The sequence below is a fragment of the Ctenopharyngodon idella genome, chromosome 3, assembly GCF_019924925.1.
Source record: "Ctenopharyngodon idella isolate HZGC_01 chromosome 3, HZGC01, whole genome shotgun sequence".
NCBI lineage: Eukaryota > Metazoa > Chordata > Actinopteri > Cypriniformes > Xenocyprididae > Ctenopharyngodon > Ctenopharyngodon idella.
Window position 1 is genome coordinate 5,002,184 of NC_067222.1, and position 20,710 is coordinate 5,022,893.

Consider the following 20,710-nt stretch of genomic DNA (forward strand, 5'->3'; position numbering starts at 1 on the left):
AAAAAAAGATTTTAGTAACTTTGTAATTAATATTATTTCAGTTGATGAAACATATATTTTTAGTCTAAATTTAAGCTCATAAATAAATAAATAATTACAAAAAGCATTTTAGAAATTTCAGTTAATAAAATATATATTTTTTAAAATTACTGTAAATTTAAGTTTTTTCGGTAGTGACAGTAATGTTTTGGTAGCGACTACATCACATTACAGAATGCAACTTAAAACACTAATGATTTGCATAATAAAACATTAAAATTCTAATGATTTGCATAAATTTTTATCATATTTTTTACGGTAAAGATCTGGCATCCACAGCTGCCTTTTTTAATGTAAATTTCACTGATTTTTTTTGTTTTGTTTTTTTTTACAGAGGGTAAATGACTTAAACTTGTGTCTGTTCCTCACATTCAGCTATCATATGGCTTCGCAAGACTTTGAATATAGTGCAAAAGTTATATCCACTACTTATAGGTTTAACAGAACCACAGAAAGTGCTGGAAAATGAATAAATGCTTATTCAGAACCAGTAAAAAAAAAGGGTTGGACCAGGTTGGACCATCAGTTCTTATGGTTCTCCTATCTCAAACCGGCGTGGCTTGATCCAGCAGACCCGGAGGCCATCTTTCCTCACATGAGGAGCCTGAAATGGCGTCTTAACTGTGTCAATGTCAGCGTATTCGCTCTGCCTCACGGTCCACATCTCTGAGTGCGTGAGAGACAGATAGAAAGAAAGAGAAAGAGGCAGAGAGAGAGAGAGAGAGAGAAGTGTGACTTTGGAAGGATGTATAATTAGTCTTTCCCTTCCAGGAGAAGGCCTTTTTTAACAGAAGTTCTTCTCACGTGGGGGCGACCTGGTTTCAGTGGCCCAGTTGGCTGTAAGGCTCTGAGCTCAACTCTACCGTTCCACCTTTTTCAGCTCAAACACTGCAGGATTGTGACACTTTCAGGCCCGTACGGCCTAGCTACATTCATGAACTTCAGTGGGCTCTTTTACTGTAGTTTTTGCATGTCACTTCCTTTTTAGGTTATTCGTGTACAACATTAGAAATAAAAGGTTCTATATAAGGAGAAATGTCTTAAATAACGGCATTACACTTCTAATGGGTTATTTTAATTTGCCCTAGTGATAAAGTATGTTTATGAGCTGCTTAATTCATGAAATGTATTTACAATTAAAAATGAATAGCAATATTCCTTAAAACTATATCCATAAAATGATCTCATGATGGAAAGGTTCTATATATGATGCACCCGACAGAATCTTTTCTTCTAAGAGCGTATGTTCAATAGATTTAGAACAGTTTCAAATAAGCTATGTTTCTATTCACTTCAGAATATCATATAAAAATGCTTAATGGAAATGCCAAGATGTGCATAAATTCTACAAATGCACATAAAAACTTGAGGTGGATACATTTTTTATTCGATAAGAAGACATGCGCATATGCAAACACATTTACTGAATGAATCCCTCGATGTGGAACATAAAAGTCACGTGACTTTGCCTCAACAGTGGATGTGATTGGATAACCAGTGGACCAATTTCATCGCACAGCATCTCAAATGTTGGTCGTTCTGAAATGCCTAAGCCAAAGTCTGTCATCAGAATGATTTGGTTTAATTTCCTATCATAAGTGTCTCACATGATGTACTGTACAAAAAAAGAGCCACAGTGGCTTCCTCAATTTTAGCAACATCCATTTTTATAACAGATATTTTGCGGCAATTTCCCAGGAAGTGAGTTTTGTTGTCTTGAATGCATGGGATGGAAACACTGCTTCATTCAAAAATGTTTTATGTGATATATTCCAATTTTTTGCACAAGTTAAAATTCACAGATTTGAAAGGAAACATATACACCCCATCACATGCAAGAGTTTTACCAACTAACCAGCTTATAAAAGATGAAAACAATTTGCGGCACAATGTTGATAACCACAAAAATGATTTTGACTCATCCCTCAGTTAAAATATATAAATTAAAAATCATTGTGGTTACAGTAACACACTCACAATGAAAGTGGGCAAAGCAATGAATGCAGAAGTACAGCCAAAAGACTGTAGTGATAGGTTTGGAGGGGGTGTGATAGAATCATTCAACAATCTTTTCTGTGTTAATATTCAGTCTTTCAACTTCATATCATGATCCATGAAACGCTGATAAACAGCAGTTTCACATGTCATTCACAACCTAAAAAAGAATGATTTTGTCATCTTTACAGATCAAAAAATAGATTTTTGTCACTAAATAATCATGATAAACACTTTATAAAAGTATGAGCTTCGCATTTCTGCTTTTAAAACCTCAAAGTGTATGGCTTTGTTTACATTTTAAGTACCTTATTGAAACTTTCATTTTTGCCTAAATAAATGAATGACTAAATACAAATAAATACGAAATACTAAATACATAAATCAATCAATCAATCAAAATTATTTTCTGTGGTAAAACAACATTTTCCACTAACGCTTTTTCATAAATCTTCATAATATTTTAAGAGGCTGGTTTAGGGTCAAGTGTGATTTATCCTCTCTCTCTCTCTCTATATATATATATACAGTATATATATATACAGTATATATATATATATATATATATACGCACACACACACACATACACACACACACACACACAAACAGGATAAATTCACTGCGAGACATGCAGGTAATACATTGCCACACTTACAACCTTCCCTGTCTCGGCAGATCCTCATCAAAAGTCATGCAATTGTCTGGAGGTAATATATGCAAGATGATGCTAACGGTAATTTGGGCCTAAGTGCTACTCTGTTTGCTCTAAAGACACATAGAAACACCAGCATGAGTTAATTACATCCTCACAAAACACCCTGATGCAGCCTCTGGGGACACAGAAGCACCATTTCTGAACAAATCAAGGGCAATTTCCCTCATTCCATCACCTGAATTGGGTTGAATGGTGAAACATATGGCGCTTTAGAGACCTGATGTCGGGAATTAGCGGGAATTAGACACTTTAACTGAACACTCACTCAAACACACTCTCTGATTCAATCTCTGGTTGCATGTTGCATGTAAAATGAGCAACGATTCATTAGAAGTCCAATATGTACTTTGGCCACAATTACACAATTACACAAATACATTGACCTGCATTAATGAATTTTTTAGACACTTTTTCCAAAGGGACTTATGTCACAGACACTGAGATATACCTTTTATGTCACCAAGCTAACTGCTCACTAAAAAACCCTCACAGATCATGTTTTCATGTCATTTAAAATTTGAATGTGACGTGGTGATATCAAGCGAGTAGCTTTACCTACTTTTCAATTAGTTTTCATATTAATACAATTATTTATTTATTCAGACTGGTTTGTGGATGCAGAACGCACAGGAAACAAGAGGCGGGATTTATCGTGTGAACACTGTAACAGGACAATCAAAGACTGATGGAGGACTTTTCCTCATTCATTCTTAAAGAGGCCATACTATGCCCTTTTACAAAGTCTATATTTTGTTTTTAGGATCTACTAGAACAGGTTTTCATACTTGAATGTTCAAAAAAACATTATTTTTCCTCATATTTGACATTGTTGCAGCTCCTCTCTTCCCAGTCTGTCAGTAACGTTGCTTAAATCTCTGTGAAGCAACTCCTTCTGAAAAGCACAATGTGCTCTGATTGTTTGACTAGACCAGTGTGTTGTTAATGGTCAAGTGCTTTGAGTCTGTTTGGGAAATGTCATGCCCCGTACCACAACAGTGAGTTTCAACACACTACTAACTAACTAGCCAGGCCCGCCACTTTTTTGAGTATGCCTTGGGCGGGCGGGAATTATTTAAAATATAGCTGCAAGCAGCAATTAAGGGTCCAAGCACAACAGAAGCAAACAAGGAAGCTAGCAGCAGACCAACAATGTCATAATGGACTATGATAGCAACTGAGACAAAGACACTGTATGACAATTTTGAAGTCAATCAGACCAACAGTTCTGTAGTTAGAGCCAATTTCATGTTTTGTTCAATTATAGCGACAAGTGGCGCAGTCCCATCGCTTTTTTTGTGTGTCCTCAGAGTGGCCCCATACAAAGCGTGTCAATTTTGGTGAAAATATTTCATTTTGTTTACGAGTTACAGACATTTATATGTATGAACACATAAAAAAGAAAATATGTAAACCACATCCGAAGTTATAAGAAAGTAAGTAATTTTTTCGCCACTAGGTGGTGCTGATCTGAAACTTCTCAGACTCCTTCAGGGCATCGTGCCAGTGACCCATACCATGTTTCGTAATGATATGTTCATGTGTTCGTAAAATACAGCATTTTACTGAATGTAATAAGACTACTTTTATGGTTTTCGGACAAATCGTTCAGAAGTTATAAGCAAAAAAAAACATTGTTCGTATCTCTGGACCAGTAGGTGGCACTGCACCGAAATGCAGCATGTAACCTCAGGTCATTCTTGTGATGACATGGACCAAGTTTGATCTGAATAGTTTGACAAATCAACTTGAATTCCACAACTTTTTGTCGCCATGGTCTGGTTCAATTTTCAGAGCAACGACCTAGGAGGAGCTCGAAAATTCAAAATGGCGGAAAAAAATTGTCATGACTGAAAATGACGAATTTTCAGTTACTGTTCAAAAGTTATTAGCATAAATATAAGTGCAAGTTTGGACAGTTGGTAGCACAAGAAGGATTGAGTTAGAGACTCCAAATTTGCTATGGTGACAGTTCAGACTGTCAATGTGCCAAATTTCATAACTTTCCCACAAGCGGTTCTATGGGCTGACATAGACTTCCAGAGAGGTGCTTGGCACCTAATGAGAAATAAGTGACATGTTCATTTCCAGAAGAAAATTGAAGACTACAATGAGGGCATCTTCAGGGTGTTCAGAAACAGTGAGCACTGATATAGAGAATAACTCCTTTGGAGTGACTTTGTGCTTTTGCAGATTTTTTTCATGCTCAAACAGCAACATAAATGTTAATAAAAGTTAATGTAAAAAAGCATAACAGTTCATCTTTAATTACCCCCCTCCAAACCTATGGCAAGTTTTAGGGGGTCTGTTAAAACTCAATGGGTTCAGAGGAGGCATTAGAGACTGCTTCCCACTGTAAATCACTGGTGGACAGTGTCATTTTAGAAATTTATACAATTATACAATTTATACACTTTCTATTTTGTAATATTTACATTGTCTTATTTTTGTTTTGTGGATTATTTTTCTCATCCATTTTTTTTTTTTTTTTTTTTTGAGGAAACAATGCCTCCTCAAAGGAAACAAGCCCTGGCCAAATGGGTCAATCAAATGACAAGTTTATTTCCACAGCATTCTTTTTAAAGCACTGAAATCGAGAACAACTGTGACAAAGTGGTCTGTCTGGGTAAAAAGTCTTTCTCTTACGTCAGAGCGCGCTCGGATTGCATCGGAGCGTGTTCCCGAGGAGACTGATCAATAAGAGGCACTCGGATCACCCGCGGAGGCTTTCAAAACATGGCCTCTCTGTCTCGCTGAAGGTCACCAGTGAATCTGCATGTGCTGAATACAGCTGCTACCTCTTTTAACCTCTTCCACCTCTCACAGAGGCCTCGGATGCCCTGGAGAGCTGAGAAATTATTCAAACTCAGCTTTCATGGAGTTTTTTTTGCCACTGAGCTGCGTTGTTAATCTTGTGTTCCACTCAAACTGCTAATGTATGGCTGTCAGGTTATAGAGCATGAAGCTTTATGCCATCAACGTCACCGGCAAAACCAATCTGATTGGCTGGAATAAAAACACCCAGAGTGCTTTTCACCAGATACAATAGGCATGTTTGAGTTTTCCCTGTGGTCCACGCTGGCCAAGCTATGACAGTGATGTGAGGGTTTAAAATGCTCTAAGGTCAGAACTGAATCATTATATGCTTATAGAGCTCAGGAAGTCACTTTGTGCTGAGTGTGAAAACTAAAATCTTTTCAACAACTGCTAAAGCGGATGGAGAGGATTCACTCCGGCCTCCTGGAACTGTTGCATTAGCTGCCATGTTTCCAGAGGAGTTCTTTAAAAATGACAGTTTGGTCGTCATTCACTCACCTTTTAAAAACATTAATTTTTACAAACAAAAATCATCTTACTGACAGACCGATTTATGCATGTATGTATATTGCAAGGTTATGTAAATTCCAAGATTGTGATTCATGGCTAGCACTCATTAGATCTGAACTCTCATTCATTACTTTTTAGCCAAGTCATGTTCTTTCTGTCTTATTTCCTGACTAGTGAATTTCTCAAGGACTATTCTGATGTTTTCTCCCAGAGGCTGATCATTCCCTGGCCATTTCAGCAGGTGTCTAAAGCAGCACAGCGCCATCAATATTTAAACAAAGAGAGACAACACGCTGAGACACAGCAGGGGTTTCTGGGTAGCTGAGAGATGGAGATTCATCACACGGGGATGATGCGATCGGACAAGACTGCAGCTGCTTGCCCAATCACATTCCTTATTATGTCATCACCACGAGACAATTAGACAGGATTATGATCAAAGAAACTTCTCAATATGTCACATCACTGTAATGGAGAGAAAACAGTTGAAAGAGACGCAGTGCTCTTTGATGACTCTATTGATTCAACAAATATGTCTGTGTTTAAGACGAAGAGAAAAACTCTTGGCTAAAATGTTGGTGGATCTCATATCCCTTTTATTGATTTTTGTTGATTTTTTTTTAACTTTAGTTAGTGTGTAATGTTGCCGTTTGAGCATAAACAACATCTATAAAGTTACGACACTCAATGTTCAATGCAAAGGGAGATATTTTCTTTTACAGAAAATGCTTTCCAAGGACTACAACAAACAGCTAGTAGGGACTACAACAAGCTTCTTCCTGGGTTGGTGACATCACAAACCCCAAAATTTACATAAACCCTGCCCCCAAGAACACGCAACAAAAGGGGTGAGGCCATGTTGGGCTGCTTTAGAGACGAAGAAGAAGAGTTGTTGTAGTAGAGTGTGTTACCATGCCATTATTTAACGGCAGACTACTTCACAAATGACGGTCAATTCAACGCTGGATTTACACAAAAGATTAACATGACGGCACATGCTATTCGATGAGTTGAATCAACTCCACAGCAACTACATAAATGTATCCACTAACCATTCAGAAATGTCCAGTTTCATTCTAAAAGTTGTAACTTCTTCCTGAGTCTCTCCATCAGTGTCTGACTCCAGTTTGAACAATGTAAGGCTGAACACCGTTACTGACAATCATCAATCATCATTTTGGCTGCGTGAGATTCTCCAGCTTTGTTGTTGTTGAGTATCCAAAGCACAAGCTGTTAAAGCTCCGCCCTCTTCTAGAAAGGGGGTCGGGAGCAGCAGCTCATTTGCATTTAAAGGGACACAAACAAAAATGGCGTGCTTTTGCTCACATCCAAATAGGGGCAAATTTGACAAGCTATAATAAATAATCTGTGCGGTATTTCGAGCTGAAACTTCACAGACACATTCTGAGGACACCAGAGACTTATATTACATCTTGTAAAAGGAGCATTATAGGTCCCCTTTAAGAAGTTTTCAGGTCATATTTTACTCAAGAATTAAATGAAATTATATTTTGCGTAAATAAAATTAAGTTTGTTTCTAGGGTGTTGGAAGATTTTAAGATTCTTGATTATTTTCGAGACGTTCAAGCACAATTTTGCCAAATATTCAAAAATATATTTTGTAGGGCTGCCAGGCTTAGTCGACAAAAATTGGTATTAGTTGATTAGTCGCAGAAAAAAACTCAAATATGGCTTATCACTTGAAACATGTACAACTTTACAAGTCTGCTCGCTCTAATGTTAACCTAGATAAATGTGCGCTATTATTTGGTGCATATCCAAGTGTTTGTGTGGAGAGCGCACTTATTGCATGACAAGGAGGCGCCGGTGCGATCACTTGCATTTAACTTAATATACTCCGTCATTTTTGGTCATACACATAAGAAGAAATGTCCTGTTTTTGCACGCCACATTCATAATCATTACGTTTGCCAGTGCGCTGCTGCAAGCTTTATGAGTGGGGACTATAGGTGATTAAAGGCTTATTATGATTATGTATATGGTTTATTAATATAAACACGCGATTAGTCGACTAATAGCTTAAATGAACGACTACTAGTCGACCAAAAAAATCTTTAGTCGAGGGCAGCCCTAATATTTTGTTATTGAAATTACCATTAAATTCACTTTAGTTCAGTTTCTTCCAAATTCTGATGTAAACAATTTACATTATACATATATTTATCAAAATAAATACCAACTGAAGCTCAACAAAGTAGAACATGATCACGACAGTATGTATGTATGTATGTATAATATATATATATATATATATATATATATTGTCGCAATCATGTTCTATTTTGTTGAGTTTCTGTTGGTTATGTTCCCGTTTGCCTGCCTGATTTCCTAGTAAATGTATATACAGGTATACCCTAGTGGGAGAAAAAAATACTAAAATGTATTTGAAATACATTTGTTTTGTACTAAGTATACTACAAATACATTTACATATTTATGTGCTAAATAAAAATACCCTGCAATTGCACTTTTGGTATACTAAACTGGCATACTTAAAGTCTGCTAAATTGGAATAGTTAAGTGTATTTGATTGTGCTAAAGTGGAACTATTGCAAGTATACTTCAGTACACTTTAAATATCTTGCATTTAAAGACTGATATTATACAAAGATCATACAATCCTTATTAATAGTGATATTAAAACACTTTTTACTATTGGTTTAGGGGTTAAATAAGACTGTGCAATTGTGTGATTCACCCAAGTAAATCTTGGAAAAATATAATTATGCAACACAATACTTGTCCTCTTTCTAAGCACAAATGAGTCAAAGTAAGCTCAAATTACAACCCATTATCCATTTTAGCTAATCCATCTTTTACCCAGTATGAGGTCATTAGAATACTTTAATCATCACTATGTCATCATGTCTCCAAAATAACCATAAATTATGAGGTCAAACCACAACCTGCACTTTAAACATGAACTCCATATTCCTTGTGATCAATTCATAATGAATCAGCCAGAGAGGAGAGAAAGACAAACCTTTTCTCTCATTGACTGAGGTCTCATCTCTAGTCTTACACAGACGTTCTCCTTAGAGAACCCGCATTTCATGTGCCTATGCTCTTCAAACACACAAAACACACACACACAGTACATCAAGAGCTTTCCAGCCCTGAGCCATTTTACTACACATCTGAGCCACTGGGTAAACACACTCATCATATATTTAACTGTATTTTGGAGCACACTACCACCCTCTACACACAGTCTAAATGAAACAGAGCAGTTTCAAAGAGTGTTAATGTTAAAACAAATGTGCTGGAACATTCTACTGTAGAAGGAAAGTTCACTGTTGTGTCTATGAGACACTGTGAGCAGCAGGGATGGTTTGTCAAGCAATGACGGAGAAAAAGACTGATTGAAGACGGGACACATCTGAGTTTAGCCACAAAACCTTCTGAGAAATGTTTAGAATTGTGTTTAGTACACATTTCATACTTTTTGCACCTTGTAACAGTAGCGCTTGCTCTGAGATGAATATAAAAATGCTCAAGGTGTCTAAATGTAAAATTCAGTTTAATAAATGAAATCGATAAATAAGTGATTGATTGATTGATTGATTGGCTGATTGATCGATTGATTGAGTGACCAGGGGCAATCAAGCATTGAATTGTGGTCTATATTTCAAGACTTCTACAGACATACGATAGTTTTGTGTAAGAATCAGGCTAAAACTTTAATTCAGTAATTCACTAAAGACCTTAACTGACAACTAAAAATACAGCGCTTAAGTCTATGGACTTATTTTATTTTATTTATTTATTTTATTTTTTTCAGGGGGATCATCATGAAACAAATCAACCAATATTTCTGTGTTTAAGATGAAGAGAAAAACTAGAGCAAGTAGTATGAAAGTAGAATGAAATTTAAGAAGGTGAATCTCATCAAGAAAAGTTCAGGTCATATTTCACTCTCAGAATTTAATTAAGTTATAGTTTAAGAAAATAACATAAAACAATAAAGTTTGTTTCTAGAAGCTGCACGATTTTGAGTTTTGTGATTATTTTTAGGACAATTAAGCATATACTGTATATTTCATAATGACTATTCTCAGAATAGATTTAGCATGTTATTGAATATGGCAATGCTAATGTATTTGATCTTGGTGGATCTGCTATGCTGCTGTTGCTGCAGGGCAAGTATGGACTTACTGCTAATAGATACACAGTGCATCTAACATATGCTGCTGCTGCATAAATACGCATACATAAATCCCGCAGCAGACATAGGCAGGTGGAGCTAGGGGAGGTGGAGGGCTTCAGAGGAACTCTGATAGCCTACAGCAAACAATGAACCAGACTATTTAAATGTTAAGCAAGCAACTTCATTGGCTCAAATATTTTTATAATAATGCTTTTATATTATTTACTTTTGAAAATATCATATGGGTTTGGAACGACATGAGTAAATAACAAAAGACTGCTCATTTTAAGTATGCTGCTTACAAATATCAAGTAGCTGTACAGAATGTCAGTCTTCACAAATCCAATAAGCCTCATTGTGAGCACCAGCCAAACTCTTATCAGACTGCCTGAGCTTGACTTATATTTGGTACATGTATCAGTTCGATAAGAGGAGAGCAATGTGCCATCTTTAATACTCTCAACAGCTCTGCACAGGAGCGAATTCCCTTGCGGAGTGACTGGCTAAAATGGCTATGGTGTCAGCATTACATCATTATTAATATGAGAATTCATTGTTCTCGGGTAACATTGTATGACTATTTTTACATAAATCTAATCAATAAACAATACAGATAAAACATAGAAGAGATTTTACCTATCTCTCTGAAATTTCTCCTTTTTGCCAATGACCATCCACAGCACTATAAATCTGTCTTATTGACAAACTGCACCATGAAGCCCTAGATCCCCCTCTACTACGACGGTTTGCAGTTGACCTCTATCTCAGCACAAGACTAATGAAATCCAGAATCAATCCCTCCTAGACACAGATGAGTCCTAGATTTAATACAGTATGCAATTAACTATTAATATTCCATCCTAACCCAGAACCCAGCGCTTAATTTGTGATCAAGACCACAAAGCTTTCACTCATGGTCTAGTTTATGTACTGTACGTTCCAACTGAGGTGTGTTACGAGATGTCATTCATTTCTTGTTTCCTCATTCAGTCTCATGCACTAAAATTGACAAATCACTCTTATTTGATATGTAGTCAGTGCTCTTAAAACTGCTTTGGTGTATAATACTCCTTAAGTTTCTCTAAAACATATTGCATGATTACATTGACCTGAAATGCTAATGGGAATAAAAATACACACTTTTTTATATATTTTGACTGCAATTTCTTTATACGTTTCAGTTTTGAGATTGTAATTGGAAGTTAATGAGCTTGTATGCTTAGTCATTTAGCAAGCACTTTCATCCAAGGTGACAAGTCGTACATGTTCAGTCTTCCTGAGTATCCTGAGGCACAATGGTGAAATGAACCAACCATTCTTGTTACTACCCTAGATGGTTATCCATATGCCACATTTAGCACTGTAAATCTGGACAAATACCTTATGGAGAACTCTCATATGCACTTAGTATGTTAACATAGAAATACCTCCTTAAAGGGGCAGTATGACATTCTAAACAATGTTGGGATCCAAACATAATTGGGTCCCCATTGACTCCATTGTACCAAAAAACACTGAAAATTTTGTATAAAATATCTTCTTTTGTGCTCCACAGAAGAACGAAATGCATACAGGTTTGGAACAACATGGGTAAGTGAGTAAATGAAGACAGAATTTTCAATTTTGGGTAGTGATGCACTGATATGAAAATTTTGGTCGATACAGATAACCGATAATTATTTATATTTGAAAGCCGATAACTGTTATATTGGCCAATAAATCTAAACCAAAATTTTTATATTGTTTTTGAGAGCCTGATTACAAAAACAAAAGTCTCACCATTAAAATCCATGTCCCAAGCACACAATTATAATGTTCTCGTTATAATTTTATGTAGCCTATATGACAGACTTGCGCTGCACATGTTGCACTTAACTTAAGTGATTTCAATCATATTTCAAGCAATTCATAACTATCATTACGTACAGTGCGCATCTGAAGTGTCTCAGCTGAAGGAAATAATTCATTATTTATAAGCTTTAATATATCAGCTAAATGTTCTTATTGGGCCGATAACGATAACATTAAAAATTAACATATATCAGCAGATACCGATATCGTGGCCGATATATCGTGCATCCCTAATTTTGGGTGAACTATCACTTTAAAGTAACAAACAAACATTTTTGCATTGTACAAACTTTGGTTACCAGCCCTGCATTCTTAAAAATGAAGAATCCAAAAAGGGGGAACCATTAGAAGAACCTTTTTTCCCCCATCCCCAAATAACCTCTGAGTGAACTTTTTCTTAGTGTGAAGAACATTTTAAAAATCTTAAGAGCCCTTTTAAACTGTAAAGAACCTTGTGTGGAATGGAAAGGATCAATGGATGTTAAAGATTCTTCATGGATTCATAATTTCTAATAAAGTACCTTTTTTAGAGTGTGGGGTGGTTTAACCAGGCTACACCACCCCTAAACCATCAATACTTCTTACTGGTGATGCTTTAACCCAAAGTTTGCAGAGTAAGTACATTTCCAAAGAGCTTTCTTGGACTTACCTGTGGACATTCATCTCTTGGGGCGGTCTGGTGGCTTTATCATAGGCCACTTTGGCAGAAATCCCCAGGATAATAATGAGGGTGATGACCCCGCAGGTGATGTAGACGGTGGTGTTGGTCTGGTCCAGCGCAGGGTCGTACGTGTCCCCTGTGGGTGCGGGTGAGGGCGGCTGGGTTTTGATCCAGTCGGGCGTGTTATAGTTGGTACAGACTCTCTGATCCACTCGTTTGGCTTTCACGGGGCAGCAGAAGCGCAGGAAGCAGCTCCCGCAGCAGTACCGGTGGTCGGTGTTGTTGCAGGCGAACTCTTTGTCGAACTGACCACTTACGTCGTAGTAGCCGAGACAGGTATCGTGATCACCAATGATGGGCGCCTGGACTTGTGTGATCCGTCGCGGTGCCACTGTTGGAGCAACGGTGCTGTTGACCTCCTTCACTTTCTGGGGTCTCTTTGGAGGGGGTTTGCTCCTCTTGGCTGTGGATGCGCTCAGGACGCACAACGGGTCTAGATAGACCAACAGAAGTAGGAGATGTCGTATCCCCATGGCTTCAGATGGTAATGTGTGTGTTTCTCCTCGTTTTATGATTTCTTCAAACCGACACTGACCCGCTTGTCATGCACTTTTGCGGGTCCTCCATTCTCCATCTCCGCGTAGCAACATTTCAACAGTCCTCCTCCCTAAGACTCTCATTCTTTAAGGCATAAGTGCTAACAGAGTCAAGCCAACAACTGCGCAATGCCCATTTCACATTGAGTGAATGGAGAGAATAGGTTCTCAAACTTGAAATCTACTTGCTCAAGACTGACTACATTATGTTAATCTGAAAAATAAAATATGAGAGGGAAAACAATTAAACACAATCAGGACAGTTTCTCTTCTCAGTTAATGTCTGAAGCACTACAGCAGTGGTTTTCAAGCCTGGCTCTGCACATGTCTCTCTAACCTGACGTACTTAGTTCAGTTGAAGCTCACACCAAATGAGCTGATGATCTGAATCAAGTGTGTTAAATAAGAGAGACATACAAAATGTGCAAAGCAGTGGGTCTCCAGGACCAGGATTGAAAACCTCTGCACTACAGTCTATATGATTTCAGCACCATGGACAGCACACATCTCCTAGTTCAGTTTGTTCCTGCAAAAAGTCATACATTCTAGACAGAAAAATTCTGTCAACACTTACAAAGCAATGAATAGTGAATCTATTGGTGTGAATCTATTGTAGCTATAATTCCATAATATGCTGCATATAACTAAGATACAAATATTTAAAGAAATCAAAATCTTTGAAAAATCAATCCCTTTACAAAGCGCTAGAGTTTACACATATATAAAGAATAAATACATCTAAAAGTTAATTAATTAATTAATTAATAATTAAATTAATTAAACATAACGATACTGACATACAATGAAAGGAATAAATTCGTATTCTATTTCCGTTCCCATTTACACTGTACCATTACCGTCAACTAAACCTGAACATGTGCTTTATGTGGTAACATCCAAATTAACAGGTTAACTGAATCATCCTGAATACATTGGGTGACACCAACAAAAGTCATTTTTTTAAAAGCCAAATCGGTTCGACATAGCTCCTTAAGGTAACACCTGCACATTTTCACTTTTACAGTATAGTAAATCGAATATTCACATTTTAAATTAGTCTCATCATGTTACCTCTGACATTCCACGTTCAGTCATGAAGAAGCTAAAAAGTGGATTTAACTATGCAAAAAATGAACAGAACTTACGCGTCCAGTGCGCTCGTCTCCGGGATGTCCGTCACTGCGCCTCCGAACCGAACAGAGCTGAGAAAGAGAGATGCTCCTCCGCTCCGCTCTGACCCGCCTCCATCTCTCTCTCTCTCTCTCTCTCTCTCGCTCTCTCTCCCCCCATCTATCTCGCTCTCTCTCTCTCGGTGTACTTCTACATATCAACGGCAAGTCAGGTAATTACAAGCGCGTCTCGGTTAAACGCACGCCTGCTCATACCTGCAGGCTTCCCTTAACAACCTACGACCTCTCAACAACTGCATTAGTGTCACGGACAGCTTTTGAACACACAAGACATGTTCGTGGATCAACATTCGTGTAAGGAAAACATACCAGTTTCTTAAAACTGCACTACACCTCAGAACTGTTTAATAACCTCGCATAATCTACTTTTGGTCTCTATACAATAGCTTCTGAGCAATCTATGGTTTTTAAAAGCAACAAATTATTATCAGGTAGCGGCGATTTCCCGGCCCCTCTCTATTTTTAAACGATAAAATCGTTTCTCTTACGAACACAATCTCTTGAGTAAAATGTGTCATAAAATCTCGAACATATACACTTAATCTCATAAAAAGCATTATTAATTAAGAAATCCGTAAACGAAGATGACCGTTATGACCGTTAACTTTTGAATTTTGCGAGCGCGCGAATATCAGACCCGTGGACTAAATCATAACGAAACTAACGCACGGCTTTTGTACCTTGATCTAACATTTTCAGCTCTGAAAAGTAGTACAGGATTTACAACATTCTTCTGATATTACAATGATTTGACTGCAATCCCATCTTCGTCCGAGTATGTGTAGGTGTAAATTGTAAACTTGAATAGGATGTCAAAATACTCGTCATTATACTAGACAGTATGTGAAAAATATCTGTGTTGTGGCGTCACAAAGTCTATCTGCAGCTTGTTTTGGTCAAGAACCACCCACTTACTGACAAGTGGTCAATTTTAGGGGGGGATCTGAAAAATGTTTTGCCATTGACAACCACTTCCAAATAACAATGGATGTGGAAAAAAAAAATCTAGTTGATTTTATTGTGAAAAGTGCACATTGCCAGAACTGGCCTCTCTTTCATTATGCAAAAATATTATATTAGGCTACTTTTCATTCTGTGGTGAAGTAATGGAGCATTTTCTGGCAATTGTCATGAGATTCACTTAACCAACTACCCATGAAATCAAAATGAGAGATTATTAAAACTGTTGTGAAACCCCCTAACCCTCAGCCTTTCTTAATTCCTAAAATCTGATAAGTTTAAAGTTAAATTTTGTCCCTGGATCAACAGTGATGTAGTATGCAATTTGGTGCATCATGAAATCTGACTCTCAACTCATTCAGTATGCTGTACATAGCACTGAGTTCAGCTGAGATTTGATACTTTATGATAAGAGAATAATTAAAGACTGGCAGTTTTAATACTTCTTAAGAAGTCAGAAAGTTCAAGAAAAGATTACGAAACTCTGACTCATCATTATTGGGATGAGATTTGAACGCAGATGTTTTGGACAGCAAAATATAAATATCAAAGGGAAGAACGTTACAAAGAGAACATTAAAATAAAATTCAGATTATGCATTTTTGATGTTTAAAGGAGTGACAGTCAAGAAGAGATAGAAAGAACAGATAATAACCATTCTGTTAAGAATAAAAATAGTTCATATGCTGTTAGTAACACACTGTAAGAGGAAGAATCTTTCTTCATCATTTTGATCTCCATAAAACAAGAGTCATTCCATGACAGGAGTGCAGTAGACAAAAGCTTAAAAATACTAAAACATGATGGTGTATTTTCTATAAATTAAAGGAGTATGCATTTTTACAAATCCATAATAGAAAGTCTATGTCAAATTTTCCTTAAAACATTAATAAAAATGTATTTACTTCAAAATAACAGTAGAGCTGTAGTTTTATTGGAAATGGAAACTGCGCCTGTCTCATAGGATGTCTCTCAAAAGTAAAGTGAGCATGTAATTTGCAGACACTGTTAAAACAGGAACCCGTCTCGTTTTATGAGTCTTTGGTTCGGAGGTTTGCAAACGAGTGCTGTCTTCCTGTCAGTCAGCATGTACAAGTATGACAGAAGCACAGTGGGAGGACGGATTGTCCATTAGATATTAACTGCTCCCACCTCAGATCTGCGACCTCAGCAAAGAAAGAAAGAAAGAAAGAAAGAAAAAATTGCCTGACAGGTAACGTCAGCGCTGACATTGGCTTAGGAATTATGAGGCAGAAATTTCATCTCTCAGAAAAGACGTAATTAATCACAGAGGAATATTCAGCTGTGAAGATGGGGCGCCCACACAAGCTGTTCCACCACAGGACCTCCTATAGCTCTGCATACACCACTGGACTGTAAACATTTCAGCATTGATAACTTACCGCTTGATTGATAAACTGAGAACAACTGCTGATGAATTAAAAATTTTGAACTTTGTGTCAGAATTCAGTCTCGTTGGCAACATAACTTCTAATTACAGCAATAAGTGTTCCATTACATTATATACATTACACACACACACACACACACACCAGATTCCAAAAATTAAGTACTTGTAATTAGATTGTTTTAAAATACTTCAGACTACAGTTACTTTTTTAAATCATTCATAATTTATTGATTTTCCCTAATTCACTATATCACTTATACATTCAGAAAGTCTTCTAGTTTTGTGAAATTGCACACACAGATCAGGTGGCAATAATTACATGGAAAATTTAGAGGCCACAAAGCATTTGACCACTGCATTTACAGAAATCATTTAACTTTTAGGAAGTGTTTTCTCAGCATTCCATATAGAATCAACTCCTGGCGAACATTATTATTTGAATTGTCACTAATTTAAACATTTATTACTGTCTTTTGAAAGCTTTTGTCCTTCAAAAGGCATTATTATTATTATAATTTAAAATTTTTATGACTTAATTATTAGCTTTTCTTTTAATTCACAAACCCTCTGTAGTTCCTTCACAACCCCCAGTCTGGAAAGTTAGGTCAAAAGTAATCTAAATGTAATCGAACAGTAATCAGATTACATTACCTAAAATGTGTAATGGATTACGTTACTTACTACAATTATCACGTAATTTGGAATTTATATTTGATGAGTTCATATTAGGGCTTTTCACACTTGAAATAGTTAACCCTGGGTCATTCTAAACCCCAGGTAAACGGAATCCTGGGTTATCTTGCTTCACGTTTCACAATTCTCATAATTTACCCGGGATTAACAATTAATCCTGGGTATTCATAAACTGACGTTCTACATTGTACATTCCTAAACCCTGTTATGTTACGTTCTTATTTGCATATTTGCAGTGTCTGTGTCATTTATTGGATAAACACAGCACGCAACCTGTATACATAGCTTTAGTATTGCGCATCCTCGTATTGCCGACTATCGAGTAAACGCTAAATGGACATTTCTCAGACTATAAAGGTAAGAATGAAACAGTCTCTTCTTCACTCAAATTGGCACGCTTTCTGTCAGCTTTTGACATTTTTCCTCTCAAATGTTGGATTTACTGTTTATATACAATGTGCAGTATTTCTGTGACTGTCCAAAGCAGGCAAATATGCATCACGCAATTGGTTGTCTGTTTATGAAGCGTCTCGCTGTAACATTCTAACACCGCATCATTTCACACTGTACAAGTTTTAATGGCACTGCAATGCGGGGTTAACACCGCAAAAGCGGAGCTGCTTCGGAGCAGGGTTTCATAACCTCGGGTAAAAAGTGGTGCTAACCCCACTTCTAAATTACAAGTGTGAAATGTTCCTTTACCCGGGGTTAAAAGCAGTGTTTAGAACAGGAGTCTCCAAACTTGGCCCTAGAGGGCCACTGTTTAGCTCCAACTTACCTCAACACACCTGCCTGGAAGTTTCCTGTATGCCTAAAAACCTTGATTAGCTGGTTCAGGTGTGTTTAATTGGGGTTGGAGCTAAACTCTGCAGGACAGTGGCCCTCCAGGAGCAGGATTGGACACCCCTTGTTTAGAACGACCATAACCCAGGGTTTAAGCGCAGTGTGAAAAGCCCTATTGAGATCTCTAGATTTTGATGGCAAACTTATATCTTATAATCTTATATCTCATTTATGTTTCCTTTCCTGCATGCTAGCGTCATTGTGCAGTAGTCAATGAAGTTTTAAATGGCTGTGGATAAAAAGCATCAGTTACATGACAAGCAACTAATTAAGCATCAAGTCAACTAAAGACTCTATCAGGAAGTCTAAATGTAAATAGAGGCTTCAGTTATCCCTCCATTTGCATTAGTGTGCTTGTATAGTACATTTTTCTACCTTACAGTTTTATCAAGGAACGCACACACTTACATGTAGAGAGATCAAATGTGAACACGTGTTGCTTGGTATCTTGTAACAGCAATGAGCCGAATCCACCACAGAGTCCTTAATAGATAAGACAAGGGAAAATTAGCATGGTGTTATCATCAGGTTCCCGCTCATCAGCGCTCGGAAACACAGCGTGTATGCGTGTGGTCTAAAGAAAGATCACAGTGGTGGATTCAAAGAAGTTTAATGCAGCTCTACAGATCTGGGATCTCTGACCCATCATCCCCAGAGACAATGAGAAAATGAGGAATGGAAACTGACACTAGAACAACTTCAAAAATTCCTCATTTCTTTTACATGATTGAGATTGGAAGATTGGAATACCAGTGCACTGCTTATTATGCAGTATATACTGTATTACCTATTTAAAAACATATGGGAAAAAGTATGCAGCAATAAACACTGCAAATGTTAACATGCATAGCGCAAAAGTAACAGCCCACTTTTTCAGAAGCCTTGGTTCCATAAGTATTTTTTCCATAGGCATTTTAAAACGTCTAATTAAATAATTATAAGTCATGAACCAAACCGACCAGCTATGAGGTGAATCACAACATTAAATGAACTTTGAATGAAAATCAAAAATGAAAATTATCCCATGATTTACTCACCATCAAGCCATCCTAGGTGTATATGACTATCTTCTTTCAGACAAACACAATCGGAGATGTTGTTAACCGTTCCTGCTCTGTCCCTGACCGTGGTCGGAGATGACAGGGGAGACTTTTCACTGCTCCAGGGCCGAAGTAGCTTTCTATTTAAACTTCGGGGTTAACTCCCTTTCCCTTCGTCCAGCGGCTATAATGAGTAAGCAAATTACAACTTGATTTGGTCCGGAGATTTATTGTTTTCAATAGTTGAACGGCAATTAACAGTACAGTCACATAACAGTGCTCCAGGCGCGACAACACCTTCGACCCGCTCTCTCTCTCTCTCTCTTTCTCTTCACTCTCAAAAGCAAAACTGCTATTAAAGGACCTGCACCGTTTTACAACAATGTATTTTAAAATATCCTGGCTCTTCCAAGCTTTATAATGCTTGTGAATGAGGGGCCTGTTTTGAAGCCCCCCAAAAATGCATCCATTCATCATAAATATAATCCATACGGCTCCAGGGGGTTAATAAAGGTCTACTGAAGCGAAGCGATGGGTTTTTGTAAGAAAAATATAGATATTCAAAACTTTATAAAGTAAAATATGTCAATGTCATTCAGGTCTCTAGATATGGCTCAGGTCCCTCAGTCAATGCAAGTCTGTGGGATTGTGTCACATGTATTATTGCCCAACAAGTTGCATGCTGAAGTTTAATAGATGGGGTTAGAAGTTTGTTCAAATCACTAAGACAAAGTATGAGCAATAGCAATGCTAGCAAACGCATCTAATAACCAGAGCATGTGAAAGCATCTTCAGAAACCCCACAGTGGACGGCCTGCCAAACCGGAGGAGCGTTCCACAGTGTTCGCTACATGAATCAATTACCATTTCTGTCTAAATGTCACTGATCTGGACACTAGAGGAGGCGGGTGAAGGGACAGAAAGAGCAAAACAGAGATCAAGGGAGCAAAGCAGTTCTGATCCCACAAGGAAAGAGATTTGCAGTGTGCAAATGTTGAGCCGACACCGTTCTTGGAACATCAGTGCGTCAAAGTGTGTCCGTGTGGGTGAATCTCACCAAAACATGGCCTGGTCACATTTCACTGCAAAATCAAAAGAAAGAAACAAGAAAATAGATTTTGCATGAGAAAAAATCATTTTGATTGTGTAGAATTATGACAGTATTTACAGTAGATGACAATTAAGCGCTTTAGTCTGTTATAATAATCATAGTTGGCTTCATT

General features: G+C 37.3%; 1 protein-coding gene and 1 long non-coding RNA gene across 5 annotated transcripts in view; one reads left to right on the plus strand and one right to left on the minus strand.

The window, feature by feature from the left end:
- Positions 1-14,609, minus strand: part of LOC127508425 (protein shisa-6-like) — a 103,338-nt gene extending 88,729 nt beyond the window's left edge. For all 4 annotated transcript variants that reach the window (XM_051886318.1, XM_051886317.1, XM_051886316.1 and 1 more), the window contains exons 1-2: positions 14,496-14,609; positions 12,743-13,564 (exon numbers count right to left, since the gene is read on the minus strand). In XM_051886318.1, the coding sequence (XP_051742278.1) occupies positions 12,743-13,287 (545 nt within the window). In that variant the 5' untranslated portion in view covers positions 13,288-13,564; positions 14,496-14,609. The remainder of the gene's footprint in view (positions 1-12,742; positions 13,565-14,495) is intronic.
- Positions 1-20,710, plus strand: part of LOC127508437 (uncharacterized) — a 527,778-nt gene that overhangs the window by 261,757 nt on the left and 245,311 nt on the right. The window lies entirely within an intron of this gene.